Source organism: Ascaphus truei, chromosome 21 (assembly GCF_040206685.1).
Source record: "Ascaphus truei isolate aAscTru1 chromosome 21, aAscTru1.hap1, whole genome shotgun sequence".
Taxonomy (NCBI): Eukaryota; Metazoa; Chordata; class Amphibia; order Anura; family Ascaphidae; genus Ascaphus; species Ascaphus truei.
Genome location: NC_134503.1, coordinates 15382916 through 15408822, shown reverse-complemented (window position 1 = coordinate 15408822; position 25907 = coordinate 15382916). Strand labels below are relative to the sequence as shown.

The following is a 25907-nucleotide window of genomic DNA, read 5'->3' as shown; positions in this document are numbered from 1 at the left end:
ATTTGATTTTGTGGCTCGACGGGCAGGTCAGGTGCGTGGTTCAGCCAATGAGGGCGAACGGCACCCGCACGCCACCAGATCCCCAGGCCATAGCTCGTCTCTGCAGCAGGCGAGCGACGCCATGCGCTGGGTCGTGCGTGCCTATTATATCCAAGGCCTTAGTTGTGGGAATGGGAGTAAAAGGTCTGTTTGTTTTAGGTTTCATCAACCCTCCCGGGAAGAGAGCCAAAGAAGAAAGCGATGGTGACCTCAAAGAGGGGATTATGTTGGACGGTAAGACCCCCCCTCCCACCTCCCTCCCCAAACAGGCCACCATAAGAGAGACTGAGTAATATGATGAAACTGAGCAAGCATGAACCAGCAAGGGATGGGTTAAAGTTTGAATGCAGAATAAGGTTGGTTTGTAGAGGATTAGCAAAATATCTCATCAACATACAGGCATATACAGCTGCCGGCAAGCAGTCCGCAAGGTCTATAGACAACTGACCTTCCCCGAAGAGAAGATTTTTGCAACATGATTACTTGGCCTAGTCCAAATCTTCTAAACACATTAAAGACCGTTCGTCTCCTACACTAAGCCACGGAAAGGAGAGAACAGGAAAGTGCTGGCAAGAAGATACAGCTAGGGTGGGGGAAAAGGTAATATACATGACTAAAAATGGAATGGGGATACTGTTTTGTTCAGGTATATATTCCGGTGCTTTATGAGAGATAAATGATCTTGACCAGGTGTTAGCTCTCCTCACACTGAGGGGACACTGTACTATTATCCTAATTGTGTGTATTGCTTTTAAACAAAATTTACTTTGAGAAACGTCTATGTCAAACTCACCTTCTTTCAGAATAGCATTGCTTGGTAAATATGTCCCTGATTCTACCCATCCCACCACAGAACCCTTTTCCCTTCCATTAAATAGAATGCTATAAAACAACAACAACAACAAGGCAGCGTTTATGGTTATGCACTTATTGGTCCCATTGCTGGTTGTGCTTTAAATGTATTTAGTTATTTTATGCTGTCACAGGAGGGCTTCATTTCTGGAGACGTCCCGTTTAATGTAACCACCCCCTGCAGCTTACTGGAAATAACACCTATTTTTGTAAACTATCTAAAGAAGTGGTAACTTACCTGGAGAAAACATGGCAGGGCAGCGGCCAACGATGGCATCCTGACGCTTCTTGGCGATGTCCAAAATCTTCCAGATGAAGACTCCGTCAAACGCAGAGAGCTCGAACTCTAGTAATCGCTGTTCCATGTCAACTAATGTCACATCTTTCTGACCGATGCTTCGTTCCAGCTGCCGAACCTGGATGACACAGGAGACGGGATCTCAAATAAAATCCGTAGCTTATGTAAAAGAAAGTAGGAGAAGAGTGGCAATGGTGGTCAGAATACTAGGCTAAGAACGACAAGACATAGGACTAGATCCACCATAGGGCACCAAGCTCCGTTACACCAGGGCTCATAAAGCCTAAACCAGGAAAGGAAGTTACGGGACGTTGCTTTATCTTCCAATAATGTGACATCAAGTACGTCTTTGCATTATTCACATCGAGCGATAGAGTGTCGGTACTAATTAGCATAGGGTCCATTGACTTCTATATATTTCAATAAATGAAATATTCCTATGCTCCAGTCAGTCATCGAGCAGCTTTAGTATTCTGATTTTGGTTTGCGACACACACTGTCAGGTGGAACGTTACGGCCCAAGTGCACTACAGGATTGGCCTATCGTCATCTAGTAACACCTTTCCAGTAGCTGCAGTGATGGAGGAGAGCTGCCAGTCCTCCATTGTAAAGCCAGACATAACGTATGTTGTTCTCTGTGTAGTTGTGTTATTCCCGTCGGAGCCACCGACAAAATATGAAGACCCACAACTTCAAAGTAGGGCTCTATAGCAGCTCGTGTCAAGAAAGCTTTCCCCTTGTGGTGTTAGAAAGAGAAACATTTAACAGCCCAAAAGGAGATGCCTCTTACTGACCTTACTACTTAAAGATTCGATTTTCTCCAGGTCTATGCGATGCTGTCTCACGTGGGCTTCTGCTACCATAGATGTTCTTTCGACCTCTTTGTTTAGGACGCAGACAATGTTCTCAAATGTGGTCGTCTTCTGCTCCAGCATATTGCACTGCTGCAGCAGCTCAGCCAGCTTGGAAGGGTCAGCTTCAGCGCGTGGGAGCAAGCTGGTGAGGGGAGCTGGGCTGCCTTGCACAGGGAGTAAGGCCACCTGCTGCAGGACCTCGGACTGCTCATTTTTGTGCTGGACGATAAAGTCCAACAGTTTGGCCAAGTGATCAGCCAAGCACTTATTCTCATGTTCGAGGCATTTCTCATTCTCCACCTAAGGGTAACACAGAGGTACAATGGATTGGGGTTGTAAACGAACTTCACAAGTGAATGGAGTTTGATGGAATTTGAAATCATTTATAGGACCAACACGGACCCTTTTGTCTACAACATGACTGTGGCAGCTATACTTAAACTACTGGGCACACATAGATCCCATCATCAGATGTTTAATAAGCAGTATACAACTTGTAAATAAATAAATTTTCCTCGGCCCATCATAGCTACAAGACTTTGTAGGTGAATGTATGGTTCTGGACCTCTGTGTGTTGCTTTCTTAACGAATAAGAAATCTCAGCTTAGTAAACAGAAGGATCCTCTTATTTTTACCTTCTGTCATTGGGTCAAGGAAACTAAACACTTAAATACAATTGGGAAGAAACTGGGTAAGCCATTGACCCAACATGGGGAAGCTCTATTCTACCCAACCTTGTGTACCAAGTTTCATTGTAAGACGCATAAGCCACAGGGCAATTTTACTCATACAGAGCTGCTTAGCACTACAGTATATTAATAAATACAACCAAGAGAACATGAATCTGTGCACCACTCACCTAAACGCCCTCCCCTAGAAAGGACATTATTTTCTACTAACCTTCAGCCGCAAAGAACAGCAGCTCCTAACTGCATAGCTGAAATTATAACAGCTAAATTACTGCAGATGGTTAAATCCCCATCCACATGCTCATCTACAACCAGTTCTGCAGGCAGGCTCCCAATCTAAAGTGCAAGATGCAGTCAGCGTTATTCACCCGCGTCCTCTCCCACAGAGCTGGTCATACAGGACGTCTCTTAGGGACCTCCTTGCTGGATTGTGCAAACCATTTACATGGAGCATGCGACGACAAATTGACACTCACCATTTCACTACAGCCGACCACCAGGTACCTGCATGGTACTTTACACCTGCCGCATGATTTAACATGGTCTGCAAACTATGGTAAAGGCACATGACATTAATGAAAAGTTCTCCAACCATTAAAGCACATTGCATACAAAAGGAACATAGTACATAATAATTGTAGGAAACTTGACTAATGGTATTAATTGTCAGAGAAGGCCGCATTGCACCAATTAATGTCACACTTTGTTTTTGGGGGATGTCACACTTTGTTTTGGGGGGGGGGGGGGGTTAAGTAATTCTTTCATGTGGCACTCTCAGACCTGCACACGTGTGACGTCCTGAGTTCATGCTTTGCACTCAGATTAAATGTCTTATATGGCCGAGAGGCAGTTGCCGTGAGAAAAATCCCACACTGGGGCCGCACGTGGCGGCGAAATAAATTAAACGCGTTACCTTTTCCCTGGGAATTTTCTTCTTTCCGCAGCCTTCGCACGTCATGGGAAACTTGGGGCAGATCTCATCATGCGCCTGTTCCAAGAACAGAAATATTCATCAGATAGACCAGACTGCACTGTACAAAGTATTATGGATCATGTTTTTTCTTTGTCTGGTGCTCAGAGTACATGGAGTTCGGGTCAGAGACGATCTGAGACGATCATTGGTGCATTACATAATGACTTGATAGTAAGGTACTGCAGAAACTGGGTTACACCTAGTTAGTCCACTAGGAAGCAGAGCAAGACTAATCTCATGTCCCATCTTCTGGAAAAGTCGACTCGTCACGGACGATTGGAGAACGTGAGACCCGCGGCTGCTACAGAACATCTTCAGAAGCACATCTGTTAATCAGCGCTGGGCGTCCCTAAATTGAATCCCACAGAGCCGTGGTGTAGCGATATGCAAGGCATTGCGGGGCGTGAGTTTGGGAAGCAGAGCGGCGATTGACAGCTCTGGTTCTGCAGCAGTCGCGGCCTTTCCTGCACCCGCCCACACGGTGTTAAAAGCACGTGTGAGTTTTAGGAGATGTCCAATAGGAGGCGCTGACAGTGGTGAAGTTATTACAATCCTCATATGCCTAGATCAGTGGTGGGCAATGCTACTCCTCGAGGTCCACCAACAGGTCAGGTTTTCAGGACATCCCCACTTCAGCACAGGTGGCTCATAATGACTGAGCTACCTGTGCTGCAGCAGGGATATCCTGAAAACCTGACCTGTTGGTGACCCTTGAGGACTAGAGTTGGCCGCCCCTGGCTTACACCACAACACATGGAACTAAATAATGATCTGTGATGTTGGAGGCTACCAGTGGGTTGCATTGAATGACTGCAGGCACCCAAGGAGTTAACACCCTACAAATAAAACACAAGAAATAGAACTCCCATGTGTGCAAATATTACGTTTCAGTAGTCCAAGAGGGCAGCAAGTCATCGGGTTGAGCATTACTAGCTGGCCACTGTGGCTACTATAGATTTAATATATTACGAATTGCTACAATGTTAATCTTATCTTGCCTAGGTCTGTAGCGGTCATCAGAGGGGATACCAGGTATTTTTTGCACCCAGGGCATGTTCCCCTCTCTTGCTCCCTTCTTTCTCCCCTCCCCCTCTTTCTCTTTGTCCCCCCCACCCCCCTGCCTTACATCTCCCCTCCCCTTTCCCTCTCACTTGCCCCCCCCCCCCCATCTCTGCTTCCATCTCCTGTGGCCCTATCAGTGGGGCGAGGGGGAGGGAGCGGGAATGGGAAGGCATCCAAAAGGCCGATACCGGAAGTTGAGCTCTACTTCAGACGGGCTCTGACTTCCGGGATCCCCCTAGCTAGACTTGCCAGGCCCCCCTAGCTGATCTCTGGGCCCATTCTGCACTGGAGCAGCTGCCGCGCCCCTGGTGGTCAGTCATAGGTAGCCCAATATCGCCAGGTTTTCGAGTGTAGTGAATAAGTAATTTGTCGGTGATTACTCATTTCCACGTTTGCCGTTATTTTATGCGAGAGCACCCAGTAAAATACGGCATAGTTTTTTCTGCAGCTTATATTTTTACCCGGTTTAGTGCAGGGGGGCTCAACTCCAATCCTCAAGACCCCCAACAGGTCAGGTTTTTAGTATCTCTCAGCTTTAGCACAGGTGGCTAAATCAGTCCCTGCTTCAGCACAGGGGGCTCAATCTTCGACAGCCTCTGATTGAGCCCCCTGTGCTGAAGCAGGGATATCCTGAAAACTTGACCTGTTGGGGGGGTGGGGATCTTGAGGATTGGAGTTGAGCCCCCCTGGGTTAGGCCGTCACCCGTCGCCATCGCAAAAGTTGTATTTAAAGTTTAGGCAACGTCGCTGGCTACAAGGCATGTGACGTCAAAAAAGGGGGAGGGCAGAGGGACGGAGAAGCTCATGATTGGCCGCAAGGGGAAACCGTCACCGAAAAAATCAAATATCAGTGACTACCAGATTTTTGGTAGCACTGTCGCTCCGTGGCCGTCGCGTGCACTATAAGCGCCGACGACGGCGACAATGCATTTGTTTTGACGAGACGGTCGCGTCGCTGGCACTATAAGCGCAGCCTTAAGTGGATCCAGGCTATAGTACTTAATGAAGTTTACGCAGCTCCTGCCCTAAGTTGTGAATGTTTCATAGGGGTTAGCGGTGCCTGCGGTCGATACGTCGCAGACATAAGAAGAAGCGCCGTACCTTGATCTCGGGGAAGTAAAAGGACAGCTTGCAGTATCTGCAGTTCAGCTTCCTCTCTGGGCACTCACGCTCGTTATGCCACTCTCTCTCATTTGCTCTGATCGGGGCTTTACACGCCAAGCACGGCACTAACATGAATGGGCATAGCCCCTCGTGATTGGCCTGCAATGGTAAAACCACAAATGTAACCGAAACATGTTACCACTCTTACAGGGCACAGATTTATTGCAGCTTTGGGAAACGTGCAGCCGCAGAATGGGTTGCTTTGTAAACACAGTGAGCTGAATCCTGTTGCTAAACAGGAGTTTGCACGGGCAAAGAAACCCCTTTCCTTGCTCATCATGTCGAACCTCCGGCAGAACCAGTGTGGGCTACGATTGGAGGTAACTAGCACTTTCTCAGCAGAGGCCCTGGTGGAAAGAATTCATTTCCAAAGAAACCAAAAACAGCCAAATGTTGCTTTAAGGTACTACGCCTGTAATCAGCACAGAAACAATCTGTGATCCAAGGAGCTGCCCCCACACTGCAGGGTGATCAGAGGTTCAAAAGTAGAAACAGAGACACAACTTTTTTTTTTTATAGAAAATAAATGACACCACTTAAAAACAAATATTATAATGGTAATTGTCTGATGGCATTCCCAATTATGCTGTATTGTTGATTTATTTCAGTTTCCAAACATAACACAAACTCTCGCTCCCTCGTCCCACATTCCCTCTCCCTTCTTCCCCGCATCTCCCCCACCCATTCGCACTCCCTCCTTCCCCTCTCCCATTCACTCTCCCTCCAACCCCCCCCTCCCATTCGCTCTCTCTGTCCAAACCCCCCTCCCATTCGCTCTCCCTCCAAACCCCCCTCCTTCCAAACCCCTCCCATTCGCTCTCCCTCCAAACCCCTCCCATTCGCTCTCCCTCCAAACCCCTCCCATTCGCTCTCCCTCCTTCCCCCCCTCCCATTCACTCTCCCTCCACCCCCCCTCCCATTCGCTCTCCCTCCAAACCCCTCCCATTCGCTCTCCCTCCTTCCCCTCGCCCATTCGCTCTCCCATCTACCCCCTCCCTCCTTCCCGCGTCCCATCTCCCTCCTTTCCCCCTTCCATTTGCTCTTCCTCCTTCCCCCCCTCCCATTCGCTCTCCCTCCAACCCCCCCTCCCATTCACTCACCCTCCAACCCCCCTCCCATTCGCTCTCCCTCCTAACCCCCTCCCATTCGCTCTCCCTCCTACCTCCCCCCATTCGCTCTCCCTCCTACCCCCCCCCTTCGATCTTCCATCTCCCCCCCCATCCCATTCGCTCCCACGCCTCCCCACCTCCCATTCGCTTTCCCTCCTCCCCCCCCCCCATTCGCTCTCCCTCCAAACCACCCTCCCATTCGTTCTCCCTCCTAACCCCCCCTCCCATTCGCTCTCCCTCCTACCCCCCCCCCCCCATTCGCTCTCCCTCCTCCTCTGCTGCTGCCATCCAAACAGGCCAAGTTCCAAAATTGGAACAATTTTGAGAATATTGTCGGGAAACCAGGACATTTCATGAAAATCCAGGACTGTCCTAACTAAACCCGGACTTATGGTCACCCTACCACACACCCTACCACACACCCTACATGGCAGAGATTGGAGCTGAAACACATTCATTTCAGCTCTGAGGACTCCCAGGTCCACGATATACTGACCGGGGAAGGTGCCGTCAGTATTTCATGAACGTTCAAATCATCTTAGGGATTGACGTTGGGAATTTAAACTTCCATTTTGTTTCCCCGGGAGGGGACAGTATTGACGCTACCTTCAGCTGTAAATATCCATGTTAAAAAAAAAAAAAAAAAAATCAAGATATTGATCAGGTGGAACTGCACCTTTAAATTACAATGAGAAACACAGGTCCAGGAAGATATAATATAATCCCCTGGGGATACCTGGTGTCAAATAGTGTCATAGACCTGGGTTCCTCCTGTTGAAGTCAATAGGCAAACCAAAAACCTGACTCTTTTGAAAGCAGCAATCCCCTATATATAAAAACAGTTTTTAACCCTTGCCTGAGCCCACCTCCCTCCCCCCCCCTCCCCCATGGCCATGGCATGTCCAAGTATTCTTCCCAGTTGACACACCAATTGGAGAATCAGGAACCCGGGTGTCCCCTGGAGGTTGGGAGACTACGAAACGGCTCCGGGGAACACTCCAAGTTCCTCCTGCACTTTTTTTTTTACCCCCCGCCCCCTTTTTGCTGCCGGTAGAATCCACTCCAGGGCAAACAAAATGGAGGTTTAAATCCCCTTGGACATGCTGGACAAAAAAAAAAATCGCCAACGGCATCTGTCGCGGCTTCCTATTGGCCTGCGTCACATGAGGAATACCAGTAGCACCAAGTATCTCAGGAAGCAGGGGGTCTCCGGAGCTGGAATGAAGGCGGTTCAGATTCGGCAGCCCCCTGCTTCCTATACATGTTTACAATACAGTAGGGTGCTTGGAAGGACGGCTCCATTAGGCAATAAACTGTATAGACAAGACATGTATGTAGGCAATTCATGTGCGTAACTTTGTGTATTAAGGTTTTTACAGCTACCCTTTTCAGCCCAAGTTTGCAGAGCTATTAAAAATATGCAAAATTGAGAAATAGCTGTTTAAAACGGTAAAGGAGGCGTCACCTGGGTGTGTTCTCAAGCCCCCTCCCAACAGGTCAGGTTTGCAGGATATACCAGCGTCAGCACAGGTGGGTCAATCATGATTGAACCACCTGTGCTGAAGAAGGGGCTGATTGAACCACCTGTGCTGAAGCAGGGATATCCTGAAAACCTGACATGTTGGGGGGGGGGGGGGGGGGGCTTGAGAACTGGAGTTGAGCACCACTGATATAATGTTTGTCAACTAAGAACTAGACGCCTGCACTAGGAGCACAGTCTCACCTGCGTGCTTTTAAAACGAGTGGCCCTTACACAACAACTCTAAAGCAAGAGGATTTGCAGCAGAAATGGAGCTGGTTGATGGCCTCCTCCTGAGCTAGGATGCGGCTGCACAGGAAGCTACAGAATCGTGCCTTCTTTAGCTAAGAATAGATGAGCCTCGCTGCGGTGTACAGAACGAATGCTGGGATGGCTACTGAGCTCATCTTTCATCTCCCGACAAACCGCTTCTGATGAAAATAATGCAGGGGTTTGGGCAGGCGCGCCAGTGACTAATGTGAGCAGATGGAAGGAACGTTATCCGTATCCGAGAGGACAGGAAGTGGGTGGGGGAAGTGGAGGAGTGGTGTGTCCGATAAGGACAAAGTCATAATTATGAGGGATCATATAGGATAGCGTCCACACACCCCTCCCTTATCTCAGCCATAAAATGATTAGGAACAGCCAGACTCACTTAAGACCAAAGTGCTACGTTTAGTGGATTAAAGCAGAAATACTCCTCAGAAGCCTCCGAGTTTAACTCCTGTAGTGTTAGTATCTTGCTCCTCAGCATGTCCTGCTTATTTTATAACCGTTTTCTAGTGTTATAAAATATCATTTTTTTTATTCATCTTCACCTAGACGTTACCACGGTAACCGTTAGACTGCAATGGGCTCTGGGGAGAACTTCATTTTAATCTCCTAACCCCTTCAACCTTTTTTCCCTGCACCCCCCTGCTGGCAGTTCCCCTCTCCACGCCCCCCCCCCTTACCTTGGCTTCGTGACGTCACGTTGCCATGGCAACGTGATGTCACATGACCACGCGCATTGCTTTGGCGACGTGTCTAAGAAACTGCTGGAGCCAAGGTAAGCGAGGTTTACAGAGGCCTTCGCCGCTTTCCCCGGCACAAAATTTAAGTGCATTCGGGAAGGCCCCTGGAAACCCCGCGCCCCCACAGTCAGTCCCGCACTCCCCCTGGGGCACGCCCCCCCAGTTTGCGCACTGCTGCTCTAAAGGCCCTTACAACCTAGGGGGGGGCTGTTCATGGCCGGCGCCGACCGCTGCGGGGAACGGAGCATGTGATCGCTCAGAAGAGTGCTGGCTGGCAGGACCCTCTGGAACTGAAGGGGTTAATACTTCAAATGCTTCTCCCTCCTGAACGAACCCGCGAGATTTAAAAAAAAATAAAAAAAAAGTGTGGGAAGGACAAGGAAACATCTGTAGGTAATAAAGGAAAAGGCAGCAAAAAAATAAATGGCGACCAGCATGGGGGGGGGGGGGAAAGGGGGCGTCCAGCTCCTTCATCAGGTTCTGCAGCGGCTGATCGCATGGACTGCGGCTCTAAATCAAAATAATACAATTAAGGAGTTTGCTGAAATTTCATGAGTTAACCCCTTCTTTCCCCCTCCCGACCCATGAGTTAACCCCTTCTTTCCCCCTCCCGACCCATGAGTTAACATTTCTGTACTAGAGGCCTGCAACAAAGCACCACTGAAGACTGAGCCACTGATTTAGCCACCTGTGCTGAAGCAGGAATATCCTTAAAACCTGACCTGCTCGTGGCCCTTGAGGACTGGAGTTGCCCACCCCTCTCCATAAGCACAGTCATTAGCCAAGGCTTTTTTTTTTTTTTTTAAAGTTGTAGCCACCAATAACCACGTTTCTTTCAGCACCAGGGACCCGTTGGTTCAAAAGATACTTACCAGGAAAGGTGCAGTCAGTAGGCACCTCCAGGGGAAACAAAATGGCAGCATAAATCACCTGCATTGTGCCGACACATAGGAAGCCGGGACGTAATCCATCGTGGCTTCCTGTTGGCACGCATTCCTAGGAAGTAACCGGCGGCACCTTTCCAGGTATGTATCTGGGGAATCGGGGGGTTTCCCGACATGAAATTCCCACCGTTCAGCTCTGGAGACCACCCGCTTCCCATCCATGGGGAAAAAAGGGGGGGGGAGTCCAGCTCCTTCATCAAGTTCTGCAGTGGCTGATCGCATGGACTTGGGTGGCAGCTTTCAGCCGATCTCCGTACGATCAGACACTTGGGAGCTTATCACGCTGGAGCCTGCGGTACAGAGAGAGGTTGAAAGTGAAAGAGAAACGCGTCAGCTCTCTCTGTGCAGAATCTGCTCCCCCAGAGAAAGAAGACCACCTTATTCTCAGCATGCAACCGCACCACAGGCTTACTGATCGCAAGCACCTTATCACAGCAATAAGAATTACACACTAAATATTGCAACACTACCACGTTTATCTGGGCTGCTACCATAAACAAAGCTCCGTGGTTTTAGGTACTTTCCGCGAAAGGTTAATGGATTATGAAAGGGACTTTCCACTTAAAAAAAAAACCAGCTGTTCAAGTTTAACTGCTGCGCCCTCAATAACCAAAACAGGACTAAGTCCCTTTCAATTCCTTAAACAGGATCTGTCAAGGTTATCTATAGTAACACACGTTTACCCTCTCTCTGCTGGAGGGATGGCATAGGCAGCTTTTCATTCACAGAAACATCAAGAAGAACGTGTAAAAGAAGAAGTCCGTGAGTTGCTGGTTCTGCAGGTGGTACTGCGGACATGTACAGTATAACCCAAACAAATAAAGAGCTTGCCTGTGTGTTCTGGGAAGGGATCAAAGAGGAAACGTGAGACTCTGGCAAGGAAACAAGTTTCTCTTTATGTTTCTACATCGTGACTTCAACTGTGATGATCTGCAATTTTGTATGGGTGTGTATAAATGCAGCGGGGTGTGAGTGGGTGCGTGTATTTTTGTTGTCAATTCCGTCATGGAGTGCAATGCTGGTTCTTTGTGTAGCAAAGGGTTACCGCAAAGTAAACTCAAAAAGGGTACAGTTCAATACTGTGCAATCAAATCTAAATATCAATATATCAAAACAGGCCGCTCAAGAATGGAGCCCAAATAACCAACAGAGAAATAGCATAGGAAAAACACAATAAGAAAAGAAAAAGAAAAAAAGATGATGATGATGGATGATGGATGATGGATAATGGATAATGGGATGATGATGCATGTTAGGTGACACTAGTTTCTTTATATGATACTATCAGGTTTGAATGGTGTGGCCCTTCTCTATGTTTTACGGTGTTTATCCCTGTTAGGGGTCACTGCGTCGCTACAGTAAAGTGCACACGCCATGACATCACAACTGGCGCGCATCAAGATGAGGGGGGCAGCTGCCCCAGGGGGTTGTGGGAAGACATCAGGCAGCCATGATGACTATTTCTGCTCAACGGAATGAGGTCTGTTTAGATTTCCTCTTGTATCCCGAAACCGTGAGGATTTCTCTGGTGTCGGCCCCTTTTCATTTTTTTTGTATTATAATCTACTTTTTACTGTATTGTACTATTTTGATCTTTGGGACTATTTGCAAATTGTTGCTCAAATATACATTTTGGAACTATATGGCTGTGTGCAGACTCTCACTGATTTTTTTCCCCCCATAGTATTTGGCTGTTACTGCAAAGTAAAGGCTGCACATTGCAGCTTCATTAACACATTAACGAAGCATCTTGGTCTAACGATCGGCGACAAATGTAAGAAACCAGACGCAATGCTTCAGAAATGAAATACATTAGCAGGATTTTCTCTCTATATTTGCGCTGTTTTGCAACCAGTCCAATATTTTCTAGGTTGTAAGTGATTTAGGGGGAATTCCCTCGTAGATCTTCACAGTCCCAGCCAGAGAGAACATTACTGTCCATTAGCGAGGGAGAAGGGGGTCTACATGTCAATGCAGAGGAAATTGTGCTTAGACACACTGCTCCGTTAGTTGGGGCAGAGCTGCAGCATATGTAAGACGTGTGTACATCCCGCGCAGCGCGTTACATCCGGCGCAGTGGGGCAAATAACAGGGAAATAAAGAGAAACACGCAGAATGTGATGCATCACTATAATCTGTGCTCCGTGTAACTCCCCCCACCCCAATGCTCAACTACTGACACTCCTTAAGGGACAAGCTGGGGCATAATCGGAGCAGTATGCTTTGATATGTAGGTGCAGGGTGGGCACGTCCCACTTTTGCTCAAACATGGCCTTGATACATAGACTCCAATAGAAAGAAGGGGTTGCATGTACCATGTGATTTGCAGCAGAATGGGACATTTTGTTGCGGCTGTTTCGCCGCTGAAATCCCTGTCTGCTTCTAAGGCAAGTTTTATTATTGTTTAGCATAGGGGGTTAATTTAAGGGGTTTCAGTGGTTAGGGTGTGGGGTTAATCTAAAGGGTTTAAGTGGTTAGGGTAAGGGGTTTAGGCACTTACCCTAGCGGTAAAGTAGCCAGCGGCAGGGTGGGTTGCGGCAAAGCGCCAGCGGTTATTTGGTCGCAGCGAAACGTCTGCAACAAAAATGTCCTAGACCGATTGGCAGATCCAATATAAAGGATGTTGAATCTTGCAGTATACACAGCGCTGTACTGCGTGGGAGGTTACAAGCACAACAAATCAATGTACTGCAGAGCTTACAGTCTGGTTTTCTATCCAACGCCTGGCACCTGAAGCACAGGAAGCTAACGTGACCCGTTTAATGCCACAAGCCTTCGCCACACTAACCACTTGTAAGATGGTGTCCTTGTCACAGAATCCAGTGCCCAACTTCACGTTTAAACTTAACCTTTCAGGCTTCACACAATGTGTAACCTGTGTAAAAGGTGGCAAATATCTGAGGCAGGGGCTGTGTCCCCGAAACGTTATTTGCTCTGCTCTAAGCATGGAGTAAAAGCCTCAGCAATCTTTTTTGCAACTAAAACTGTGTGCCTCCATCTTTTGTGTGATATATTATAACTGATAAAGACGGATTTTATTTTATAAGGAAAACACATGGGGTTTGGGGGGAATAAAACACCGATTTTGCCAAAAAAGCACCTCTGGAAAAAAAAATTTGGAATCCCTAGTAGCGATATTCTCAAGCTAAATAATGATTCTAGTTACAATAGAATAGGTATCCAATGGCAGGGAGACATGTTAGGTTCTCTTAGTTACAGCGGTGTTAGGTTCTCTTAATTACAGGGGCGTGCGAGATTTTACTCGAGATTAGAAACGCGATCCAGGAACAGGATGTCGACTTTTACTAACTAAACACTGAGTACCGTCTTTCTCCCCATCAACACAATAGATCAAAGTATTTTGTTGTACGTTTTGTTTCCTACTACTGAGACAAAACACTAAGGGGGTTATTCGTTAAACTGCAATAGTGCAGTCGCGTGACTGATTCTTTATTGGATCTTGCGCATAGCTGACCCTGTGATGAAATGTGTTCAACTGATCCAAAACCTTGGGAGCCTTCCTCATACCATGTCAATGTTTCATAAACCTATCTATATGAAGCGGAAGTGCTAGGTGCGGCCATGGTCACTATAGATTTATATTGCATACCATTCATTTTTAGGAGGGGGTTTCCACTCGGTACCTCTTCAAAACAATTGTTGCAAGAAAAATAATCTGGGGGTCTCCGGGAGCTGAACTGCGTTACTTTCAGCTTCGGAGACCCCCTGCATCCCTAGATACATGCCCTCTCCTCTCCCCCCCCCCCCCCACCCACCCGTAACCCTTGCCTGTAGCAGCTCTGAGTGTAGAATATGGAGGTAAGTATCCCGGAGGGGCCCCCAGAGCTGAAATGAATGCAGTGCATCTCTGGAGTCTCCCTGCTCCGTACCCATTTGGGGGGGGAGGGGGGGATGCTCCTTTAATGTACTCCCGCACCCAAGCAGCGGAATCCTATATCCTAAGTTTGTATTCTTCCACTATTTTTCCAAAGGGGCCAGATCAGAAAAAAATATAATGTAATCTTAAATCTAAAGACTTAAACTATTATATTTGATCATTTTGCAAGCATTTACAACGTATGTTCTGTATATATATTGCCTTTGCTTAAAAGGGAGTTTCACTGTGAAAAATTGCAATTCGCTGTCTGAACAGCTGCACAGAGATTGGCAGGGAGTCCGAGGGCCACTCCAACCCCCTTTGATGGTCGAATTTGACACTGGGCAGTTGAGGAGCCCTGTCCTAAGTTTTACTTGGCTTCACTGGCCTGTCATCAACTTTAAATATAGAGAAGTACAGCAATTCAAGCAAGTAAAGTAAGAAGTATTAGTGCATAGAAAGAAAATGGGACAACTCAATATGCCGCTTTGACCTACAATGTGACCACAAAACACATCGCTGCAAAATGCTCCAAGAACTAGATTGGGCATCACTTAAGTCTAGGCGCCTTGTACATTTTTTACTGTCTTGCCTTCAAATACTTTCTGTGCAATCTACCCGTCTATCTGAACAAGCTCCTCCCCCCTACCACATGCAGCTCTTATCATCTGATATCAGACTCCAAAAGACTGTTCATGGTCCCAAAGCTCAACAAGCATTCCAGCCGCTCCTCCTCCTCTTACCGTGCACCCCAAAACTGGAACAATCTACCAGAGACTCTCACAGCCGCCACCGATTCAACTTCTTTTAAGACTAAAGCTGTCTCACATTTTAATCTCGTCTATCACTGTTACATACGCCCACAGTCATGTTATCTCTAACTGCCCATGAAATGTCTAAAACTAGAACGCATAACCTCTGTTCATTTAAACTAACCATGTATTGGTCCCCATCATTCTGTGCCCAGGACATACTTGAAAACGAGAGGTGAATCTCAATGTATTACTTCCACTTCCAAAGTATCTCCAACATAGATCAAAGTACTGTATACCCGAAGTGCGACAATGGGGCTAAGAGCTTCTTCAGCAAGGGGATGACGGCTTCATAGCGTATGAAAGATGAGCCTTTGTCTCAAGCACACAAAAAGTAGCCTGAAAGCTCTTTGTACTTGGGAGATGTTACATGCAGCACGTGTGTGAAATGCCAGCTCTAAATAGAATAAGTTATAACAGGGGTTCCCAACTCCAGTCCTCAAGACCCCCGAACAGGTCAGATTTTCAGGATAACCCTGCTTCAGCACAAGTGGCTCAATCGGTCCCTGCTTCAGCACAGGTGGCTCAATCAGTTAGCCAGGGGTGGCCAAATCACGTCTTCAAGGGCCACCAACGGGTCTTCAACTGAGCCAACTGTGCTGAAGCAGGAATACCATGAAAACCTGGCCCTTGATGACTGGAGTTGGCCACCCCTGGGGTATAATTACTGTTAAGCGAGTGTTGCAGCACAATAGCAACTTTGTACCTCTTTGTAAGAATTTACTGCGGGAGATAAGCAGGAGGGTGCCGGCATTCATTTAGAGGAGATTAAATCAACGGTGTGGGTTTTAAACCAGCAATTTATAGTGAGTTTCCAAGCTCTTGTTTTTGTATGGTCCGTCCCGGCCTTATGCGTCCTACACGTCTTTTTCTCCTTCTACACCCCAAGCGTGTGTTTCTGGAATCACTGGACCTTGGTGTTTAATTATAGGAGCAGTCCCCCCCATGCATGGCTCCCCCCCTTATTTTTTTCTATAGCTGGGAAGCACGGGGTCTTCGGGACTGAACCATGTTAATATCAGATCCGGGGACCCCCTGCTTCCCGAGGTACTACCAGAAAAGGTGCTACCAAACCCCTGCGCGACGCGGGCCAATGGAAAGCTGCGATTTCCTATTGGCCTGCATGACACTGGGAGGAGTTAAACCTCCATTTTGTTTCCCCTGGAAGGGACTGTACTAGCGGCACCTTCTCCGGTAAATATGTCGGGAAGCACGGGGTCCCCCTCGCAGCTGAAAGTAACGAGGTTTAACTGCAGAGACACCCGTGCTTCCCATGATAGAGATAGAGATAGGGGAGATAGTACGGGGCCCGAGGGGGTGGTGAGGAGGAGAATGGCCGGTGGGGGTGACATGTTCCCCCGGCCGCTCGTTCCCCCCCCCCCCCGCCCCGGTGCTCCCGGTCACCGCTGAGTGTGGCTAGGCGAGGGGTGAGGAGAAGCTCCAGGGGAGATTACCTGCAGTGAGGAGGAGAAGCGGGCGAGTCAGGCGTATTGAAGATTGCCTGTGAGCCCCTGTGTGTGACGTCAGCCCACTGTGACGTCACAAACCCCGCCCCTCAGCCAATGGGAGAGCTTGTCAGCGAAAGGGGCCAACCAATCAGAAAACGCACAACACCACACACAAACATTTCACTTTTCTAGATATAGATTAATAAGTGAGCCATGGGATAGAAAGATCCCAGGCGCCTAACATTAGACCTCTGGCTCCTATGCTGCGGCGCAGTCCTGATGGACCGGTCAGTCACTGCCAGCAGTGCGCCCCAATATGCTTTCCTAGCGCAACAGGAAAGCGGGATAGGCTGCGCTGTTGCCGGTTGCAGTGGTGACGGGCAGGTTAGTCAGCACTGCACCGCTAAATCTGAAGGAGGGGGTAGATCGGAGAGTGGGGAGGTTGGGGGGAGCGCTCCGGAACCCTGCCCACTCTCCGCTCTCAATTCTGGGTCGCTGGGGAAAGCGGTTTGTGTGCGTCTGTGTGTATGCCAGTGTCATAGACACACACAGACACACAGGGGGAACGGAGTGAGCCTGAACAGCGTCATTCGACATCCTTCTTGGTATGTACACAACATTCTTTATATTGCCTGGGAAATGCCCTTAGCAGAAGCCAGAGATAACAACAAACACAGGGTGCATTATTCTGCATGAGAAAGGGTAATAGTAGATTTGTGAGAACGTTCTGTTCCTGTTTGCCCACAGGCACACCACATTTAGACATGCGGAACAGGTCAGTGATGCAACACTCATACGACATTGCTAAAAGCATTGTATTGAGGAGTAAATACGCTTACAGGTCACCAGCTTAAAACAAGGTTCGTTTTAATGAACTGCTTGCGCAGCGTTCTACACTTCTCCTATTGATGTGGCGCTAATCAATACATCATAACATGGGAACCTTGGTAATATTGAGTAAGCCAAGTATATGCGTAATTTCCGGTTATTGCTGGTGGCGCCTGCACACATTGCACACCCTTCCCAGAGTGGAGGAGGTATGATTGCGTACTCAAGACAGAAACACACTACATTTTCACATATGGTATTCTAAACGTAGGGGCACATGCATCAAGGGCTGTTGTGGGCTTCCGTACCCGTTCCCACGTTAACTCACATTAAATTCAATGGGCGTCAGCCCGTACCGGCACTTCATGGGCCCCATAAAATCTGATGACACTTGACCCACCGTGTCTGCCCATTTTCCGATCTGCTATAAAACATCAAACCCTATTTGACCTTTGGCTTTCATTAATATTTAAGAGCGCCTTATGTCTACCCCAAGCATTTTGGAATTCCCTTACTGTATTAGCCCCTACCACCTCTGTTGGAAGGCAATTCCATGGATCCACCACCCTTTCCTTGAAAAAGTACTTCCTCCCATTTCCCCTGAGCACACGGCCGCTGATCTAGCCCATCTCTTTCTCTGACATAGACTTCCCTTCTGCACCATGTTAAAACCCTTTATGTATTTGTAAGGTTCGATCACATCCCCCCTGACAGGGCTACACCAGCAGCTTGTTGACATCCTCTGCTTTTGAATGGATGAAAGGACGGGAAGATTGTCAACAGTTGACATTAAGACCCCAAGTTCCCATAGGTGTTAAAAGGGAAACGTAGGTACATTTCATTAATTAGTGTAATCAAATCTCGATTAAAGATCACACAGTGCAGAATATAAAAGGCAGAACGATACAAGTGGTTACAGTGTGTAAATCTAGGAAAAGATAACCTGTCTTTAGCCGATAGGTGACAGTGACCTGTGCTCAGTGACACAGTTACCCAAGCGCCAGACCTTGTAGTATACGCTTTAACATGGAGGAAGTGCCAATAGAAATGGATTGTGGTGTAGTGTCTGTGATGGTCTCCATACCTCGTATTCTTTGATGGTTCCTCTCCATGGGCACTCATGGTTGATGCAGATAGCTGGGAGGCTTTCTACCTCTCGGCGGGCCGCGTTGTCTGGGAAAGCCTTTGAAAACAAGCAGTGCAACCAAAATAAACGAGTGCTGTAAATGAGCACGTCCCGTATATTAAACGTGCAGTCCCAGGCAGGGCCGCAGTGAACAAATGGCAGCAATGTGTGGAATAGGTGAAAACCTGAGGGGACTTTTTAAGCATCGGAAAACCTTCAAAAAAAGATTTGGAGTCCGATTGTCAATTCATCCCAATGGTATGATAATCAGCCTTAAGTCTTAAGTCTTAGCACCGTTTAATGTACATGGCCCTCTATATGCTCAAATGTAAATGGTTTAAAGGTTCAGTTCCATAAAGAAACAAGAGGAACGAGTTCAAACACAGTCGTTAAAAGCCATCACCAGACAACTTGGGCGCCAACAATCAAATCCATAGCTAGTGATGTATCGAACTGTTGAAAAAAAATAATTATATATACATATATATATTTTATTAATAACGTGGAACCACCAGCTTGCCCTAGAAAACATTAACATGCTGTACAGAAGACGGTGCACGATGCAACTGAAACGTGGATTTCTAAGACGTTCTGTCCTCAGCAGCCGTGTGCACTTAATTATTGTAACTGTGGGAGAGCAGTGAAGTGATCTTAGAAAGTATCTTTTAAACCACAGATGGCAAACTCCAGTCCTCAAGGGCCAACAGGCCAGGTGTTCAGGCTATCCCTGCTTCAGCACAGGTGGCTCAGTCAAAGACTGAGCCACTGATTGAGCCATCTGTGCTGAAGCAGGGATATCCTGAACACCTGGCCTGTTGGTGGCCCTTGAGGACTGGAGTTGGTCACCCCTGTTTTAAACGAACATACAACAGAGATGTTTCTCAGTGTAAAACGCAGTGATCAGACAATTATTTTGTTCATGTTTTTTTAAGTTTTCATTGAACGCAGGCTCTCAGAGGGGGTGGGGAGGGAAGGATTTGTGCGACACCCCAAGAATAGGGCTCTCGATCTATGCACACACCCTGCATGGCTAGGAGAGAGCGTACTCAACAAGGGCGACAGATAAGGGCAGCAAGTCCTATCCCCAAATTAAAGGTAGAATTAAAAAAACTTGGCTCTGCAGCGAAAGGATTAACGTGTCGCTATTAACGAAATGTAATAAGACCTACCTGGTGTAGTAACTATTGGAATACCACTGTAATCTGATCTAAGGCCATTGATAACATACTGTAGTAGTTCTTATGAGTTTGAAAAGCAGTATAATGCATCCCTAGCACATCAGGTTGCTACAACAGCCTCAGCAGGGCAACGTGTGAATATGAAAGCCTTCAAGAGATTACATTGCAAACCCCGCAGGCACCAAGTTTTGCATAGTCCAACTAAAATAAATATAGCATTTTATTACGGGAGAAAAACAAACAAACTGGTGTAGTTAGGGTGTTCTTAAAATATACATTTGTTCATTTTAACCCTACTGAGTATATTTATGGGAGCCACTCTTGTTTATACACATTCTGAATTAGAGGAACACCTACATTACCCCATTTGCGCTCATAGCATATTAGGAGATGGGACATAATAATGACATTGAAGAGGGGATACAAATGTACTTTTTCCTGCGCTTTTAACTCACCGAGCTGCTTTCCAAAACAGAAATGCCTTCCTCGTATATACCTTCTTGGATACAAGCATCACACTTCTGGGGGCCAGAACTGGTAAAAAGACAAGAGTATTATAATTGGACAAAAGCCCCTAAAAAATAAGAGCTATCTCCTGCTCCTTTGGCAGTAAATAGATTGAGGTTTAGAGGAAAGTCTCTGAGTTACAGTAACTGACGCGCTCACAGTGTTGATGGCTGCCACATCTTGCTCCCTGGTAGACTGGCTGGTACCTATAGGTGCTATGCCGACATACGCATACATAGAACCCGATAAAAACATGTGTCGTTGCCGTTTAACTGGTTCTATGTACTTTAAAGGAACAATCCTAGCAGGCGATTATTTAGGCAATGTATTAATTTATTTTTAACATAGGATTGAAGCAGGGGGTCTCCGGAGCTGAACCCCATTCATTTCAGCTCCGGGGACACCCAACTTCCCGAGATACAGACCACCGTAGGGGGTGCCGGTAGCCGCTCCGCTAGCAGGGTTCATGTGATGGCGGAGTCTCAAAGCTCCCGCGCCCTGCGGGCCAATAGAAAGCCGTGAGGTCATCCGGTGTGGCTTCCTATTGGCCCGCAAGCGTTAAACACCACCCGGAGCTTCTACCGGCACCGTTTGTATCTCTAGAAGCAGGGGGTTCCCGGAGAGGAAATGAAGGGGTTCAGATCTGAAGACTCTGCTTCAATTCTATGTATAAAAAAAAAAATTAGACCCAAAAAATAAAATGTTCATTTTTTTTTTTAGCAAAACAAATGCCCCATTAGATTGGTCCTTTAAAAGCAGCAATACCCCCTAAAATTCTGTTTGTTTGTTTTTACTTTAGTAGAACCAGGGGGTCCTGCAGAGCTAAACCATGTTGCTTCCAGCTCTGGGGCGCAGTTGCCAGTAATTCCTACTTTCATATTTTGCCAGGTTCTGACAAAGAAAATGACAAATATGGCCTCCTGTGGACATATTATATAAAATACTTGTGTGTGTGTGTGTGGGGGGGGGGGATTTATTAATGAATTTACTGGCAAACCGGGGTCCCAGGAAAGAAACAAATGAATGTGGATGGAGTAAGAAATGATCCAGTCAGAGCTGACCGAATCGGTCAGATAACACCGTCACCATCTCAAATTTATTCAATTGTTATTTCACTTTGGGACCCATCGCAGCCACTAAAACTGGAGGCCTGCTTTACACACAAATCTATTTGAAGCAGCAACCACCCCAAACATGGAAGTGAAGTCATAACATAACCCAGTAGCTCATATTATGCTGATGCGAAGTATGTATGCAAAGTACAGGGAACCTTAGACCAGGAGTGGCCAAGTCCAGTCCTCAAGGGCCACCAACAGGTCAGGTTTTCAGTATATCCCTGCTTCAGCACAAGTGGCTCAATCAGAGGCTCAGTCAAAGACTGAGCCACCCATGCTGAAGCGGGGACTAATTGAGCCACCTGTGCTGAAGCACTGATATCCTGAAAACCTGGCCTGTTGGTGGCCCTTGAGGACTGGAGCTGCCCACCCCTGTTATAGACCATAAGGGACAGAAACATTAAACATGGATCAACCCCGCAGAGAGGAGAATCCCTGCCCCAGTATTAGAAAAGTTGAAACCTGTTAGCTTGAGTTGATTGTCAACATGATACTCACCTAATGAGTTTTCTGAGACATTGGGAACAGTAGCGGTGCCCGCACTGGGCCTGGAAGGGCCTTCTCAGGATATTCTTGCAGTCGGAGCACAAATATTTGTCTTCCAATTTGGTCCCGAGTATTCCTTTTGCGAAGCCCGGTTGGTTGAGGTCTATTGATTCCGGTGGGGTCACGTTCGTTGCTGCTGATGCTGCGGCCATGTGAAAGAAACACTTGAAAAGAGAAGGAAAATGCCCAATATTTACTCCTGCGCACGCCCTCCCCCGCCTCCCTGCACAGAGCGCGCATGCACTGCGCTACATCGGTTAAAAATATTGCAGGCACGTGCCAGAGATTAACCCTTTGAGTGTCGCCAAGGCTCACCCTAACCGTCATTGAGGGCTGGCACTCCAGGGCGGAATCTGACATTTGGTCACGGGCGTTTTGCCGCGATCAAGTCGTCGCCGGCATTGAGCCGCCGAGGGACCCTTTGCCGCTCCACCATGCCACCGCTGGACACTCAGTCGCCGGCCGTTTCGCCAATAAGGCAAGTGAATTTAAGGGGTTTTAGCGGTTAGGGTAGGGGGTTAAGGACAGGTGTCTTGGGGTAAGAGGTCAAGGTTTTTTAGGGTAGGGGTAGCATTAGGGGTTAAGATTATGGCTCCTAGGGGCCTGCTCCTGGGGCCCTGTGACATACAGGGTTTGGCATGCTTGAAATGCTTCTTTTTTTAGCTGGGATATCGAGCGATGAACGCAATAGAGACGGACGTGGATATCAGGAGCATCCTTCCGTTTACATTCTGGGGGGGGGGGGGGGGGGCAGCCCACAACCATGTGATCGATATGCCAAGGGAGCCCTCAGGTGTCGCAGGTCTTCCAGCACTCGAAGGGTGAACCGTTGGCTGTTCCGCGTCTTGTGACAGTGCACGGAGCGATCGCGTGACGCGACTGGTGCCTGGATCCCAGAAACGCAGAAGACTCCACTTTCGTTTTGCTGTCCCTTATTGGAGCAAATGCTCCCCCATAAAAAAAATGTTTCCCCCCCTCCTTTGCCCCCCAAGTGGTAAGCAGGGGGTCTCCGCACCTGAACTGCGTTAATTTCAGCTCCGGTGAACCCTTGCGTCCTGAGATACCTCCGAAGGGGGTGCCGGTAGCAGCTCCGCAGGTTTAAGTGTCCAGGTCACGTGGGCCAAAAGTGACGTGGGACATTTAAGCTGCCATTTTGATAGCCCCACATAGCCCAGCTATGCTACGAGCATCACCTACGGAGGTATGTATCTCGGGGAGCAGGGGTTGAAATTAACATAGTTCAGCTCCGGAGACCCCCTGCTTCAATCCTGTAATGCTACAGAAAATAGTGCAAGTGCCTATGATAATGTACGTAAAGCGTCATAAAGGGAAATATACCGGTTACACAATCTATGGATCATAAATAGCATGTGAGGTTTGTGTCTTTATTTCACAGGTTATTAGAGAGCAAAGGGCGGACAAGCGCCAGGTCACTTCTGCTTTTCAGGACTCCTAGAACTACATGTACATCGAATGTGTCACAAGAACTCGAGCTTGGGTTAACCATCGTTATTATTGATATGCAAGCAAGCTATACCAGGGGGTTTATTTTGGTTTCTATGAGCAAATGCAACATGAATAATACAATTGTATGATATAATTCCAAGTACTGCCAAATACCTACAGCAATAAATACAGTTTGTAATTCAGAAAGGTGTGTAGCATCCAATTTCTGCTCTTTAAATAAAACCGTCTCTGAAGTTTTTTGGTAACTTAGTCATGTTTCTGCTCATTGAAGTTACCTCAGAAGCACAAAAACCTGATATAATATCTAAGGAACCTGTAAAAGACAGGCCCACATGGGGAGTAGTGACATGTTCAGTAAGTACAGTGCTACATCTGATGCAAATTCTGAGCGGGAGCAACCAAAGGTTGACACCACCTGGGGATTTTTTACAAGACTAAATAACAAAATAAAATGCCACACAGAGATTCATAGTGTGATCCATCTCATTATAATGTGTCAGGTAACTCCTCCTACTGCGCAGTGTGACCCATCTCATAATCTGTCAGCTAACTCCTCCTACTGCGCAGTGTGATCCATCTCATAATCGGTGTCAGGTAACTCCTCCTACTGCGCAGTGTGATCCATCTCATAAACTGTCAGCTAACTCCTCCTACTGCGCAGTGTGATCCATCTCATAATCGGTGTCAGGTAACTCCTCCTACTGCGCAGTGTGATCATCTCAATCTGTACGTCAGCTAACCACCCTAACTCCTCCTACTGCGCAGTGTGATCCATCTCATAATCTGTGCGTCAGGTAACTCCTCCGTAACGCCTCCTACTGCGCAGTGTGATCCATCTCATTATAATAATATGTGCGTCAGGTAACTCCTCCACTTGGAACATCTCAAAAACATCTGCAATCCAGAAACCAACATGGCTGAACCAAAGCACACGATTAAAAACACACGCTTCTTAAACTTCAGCTCCAATCCATAGCATTTCTCACTCTCTCGCAGCAGTGAATGGGTTAAATGCACACTTATTTCCGAGAAGTAGTAACATGGTAGGATTTGTAATGAGATCACAGGATCCCAACGTGTCGTTAATAAAGAGCGTGACTCAAATGTCACCGGTGCTTCCCCCCCCCCCCACCCGAATTTAAACGTACAATGTCGCCCGCGTATTATCCACGGCTAAAAACATATTTAGTACCGCTTACTTAAAGCCTTCTCTGGCGGTGATGGAGTTAAAGCCGTGGCTCCCCCCCCCCCCCACACACACACACACCTCCCCCCTCTTTTAAAGCATTTGCTTTCCCCTCTTCTGAGCAAAGGACAAGGACCACCGTTGAGGTCCTCTTAAAATGCCCATGTATTGGAATAAGGATGGCACACAGTGGGATATATTCATTGGGTTATTGGCGCAGGAATACAGGGGGCATTCTGTCGCTTCCCTCGCTCTGTTCTTTGCCACGTTATGTGTATCTCTCAGTGTGTGTGTCCTTTTATATAACTGCAGTATGAAAGTATGATGTATTTCTAATGCACTCAGCTGGAAATGTAAAGGTCCCACTTATATATGGTGTGCAATTCCATACGTCTGCGCGCACGCAAAAAAAAAAAAAAAAAGCACTCAGTCATGTAACATATCTTTGCTACCGGTTAATAACTGCGAAAGTAAAAGGCTGACTTTGAAAAGCTGAACTCACAGAAAATCCAGCACACATCGATTTATTTTCTTATTAGATTTTAAGGTAAACTAAATGTTGCAGCAATCGGAACTGCGATATTTTCTGGGGAAATTCACACGGTGACCATTTTTATTGGCGAAGAAGATGATCACAACAATATCTTACCAAAAGAAAACAACTACTGTTGGGAAGATTTCACAACAAAAAGTGTGTGACAGCAACGCAAAAGACAATATCAGTATACAACCAAACATTTGCAGCGAGTTTGTGCAACTGCACTTTTAATCCCAATGACTCTAAGGCCGGGAGTCACACAGTCGCGACGGGGAGTCACACAGCTGCGGCGCAGCATCACAACTGCGACGTGACGTCACACGACCGCGACGCAGCGGGGAGTCACACAAACGGTCCTTATGCACTGGCCTTATTCACACCCTCTATCTACTCCTTCCCGCTGCTGGGGATCTCCCCATAGCCTGAAACCAGACATACTCACCTGATCTCACCCACGGCTCCCTGCCATCCCTTCCCCTGTAAACGGTGTTAACCTTTTCATTTAATACTGACCAGCCTTAAAACTCACCCCACATATCAAGTATCCCAATAACCTGCACTCATGGCTATTGTCCCACACTCAGTCACTCCTACCACCCATTGTGACCAAGCACTGCCATCTACAGCACTTACTCCCTCACCTGCTGTCTCTGTAAGTTTCCCATTAAACCTCTTGGATTGTAAGCTCTTCGGGGCAGGGATTTCCTTTCCTGGTGATTCTGCATAACTCCTCTTTTGCCCTGAAGTGATGGAGGCGAAGGAT

At 47.3% G+C, this 25907-nt stretch overlaps 1 protein-coding gene across 7 annotated transcripts in view; it reads right to left on the bottom strand.

Moving 5' to 3' along the window:
- The window catches only part of TRAF2 (TNF receptor associated factor 2), a 59329-nt gene that overhangs the window by 4462 nt on the left and 28960 nt on the right, over positions 1-25907 (bottom strand). For 4 of the 7 annotated variants that reach the window (XM_075579099.1, XM_075579098.1, XM_075579103.1 and 1 more), the window contains 8 exons: positions 21906-22117; positions 20241-20319; positions 18566-18664; positions 5869-6030; positions 3646-3720; positions 3209-3283; positions 1984-2343; positions 1130-1307 (listed from right to left, as the gene is read on the bottom strand). In XM_075579099.1, coding sequence (XP_075435214.1) covers positions 1130-1307; positions 1984-2343; positions 3209-3283; positions 3646-3720; positions 5869-6030; positions 18566-18664; positions 20241-20319; positions 21906-22105 — 1228 coding nt within the window. In that variant the 5' untranslated portion in view covers positions 22106-22117. Of the gene's footprint in view, positions 1-1129; positions 1308-1983; positions 2344-3208; positions 3284-3645; positions 3721-5868; positions 6031-18565; positions 18665-20240; positions 20320-21905; positions 22118-25586; positions 25694-25907 lie in introns of those variants that run through there. The other 3 variants (XM_075579101.1, XM_075579100.1, XM_075579102.1) reach the window with 3 other exon arrangements.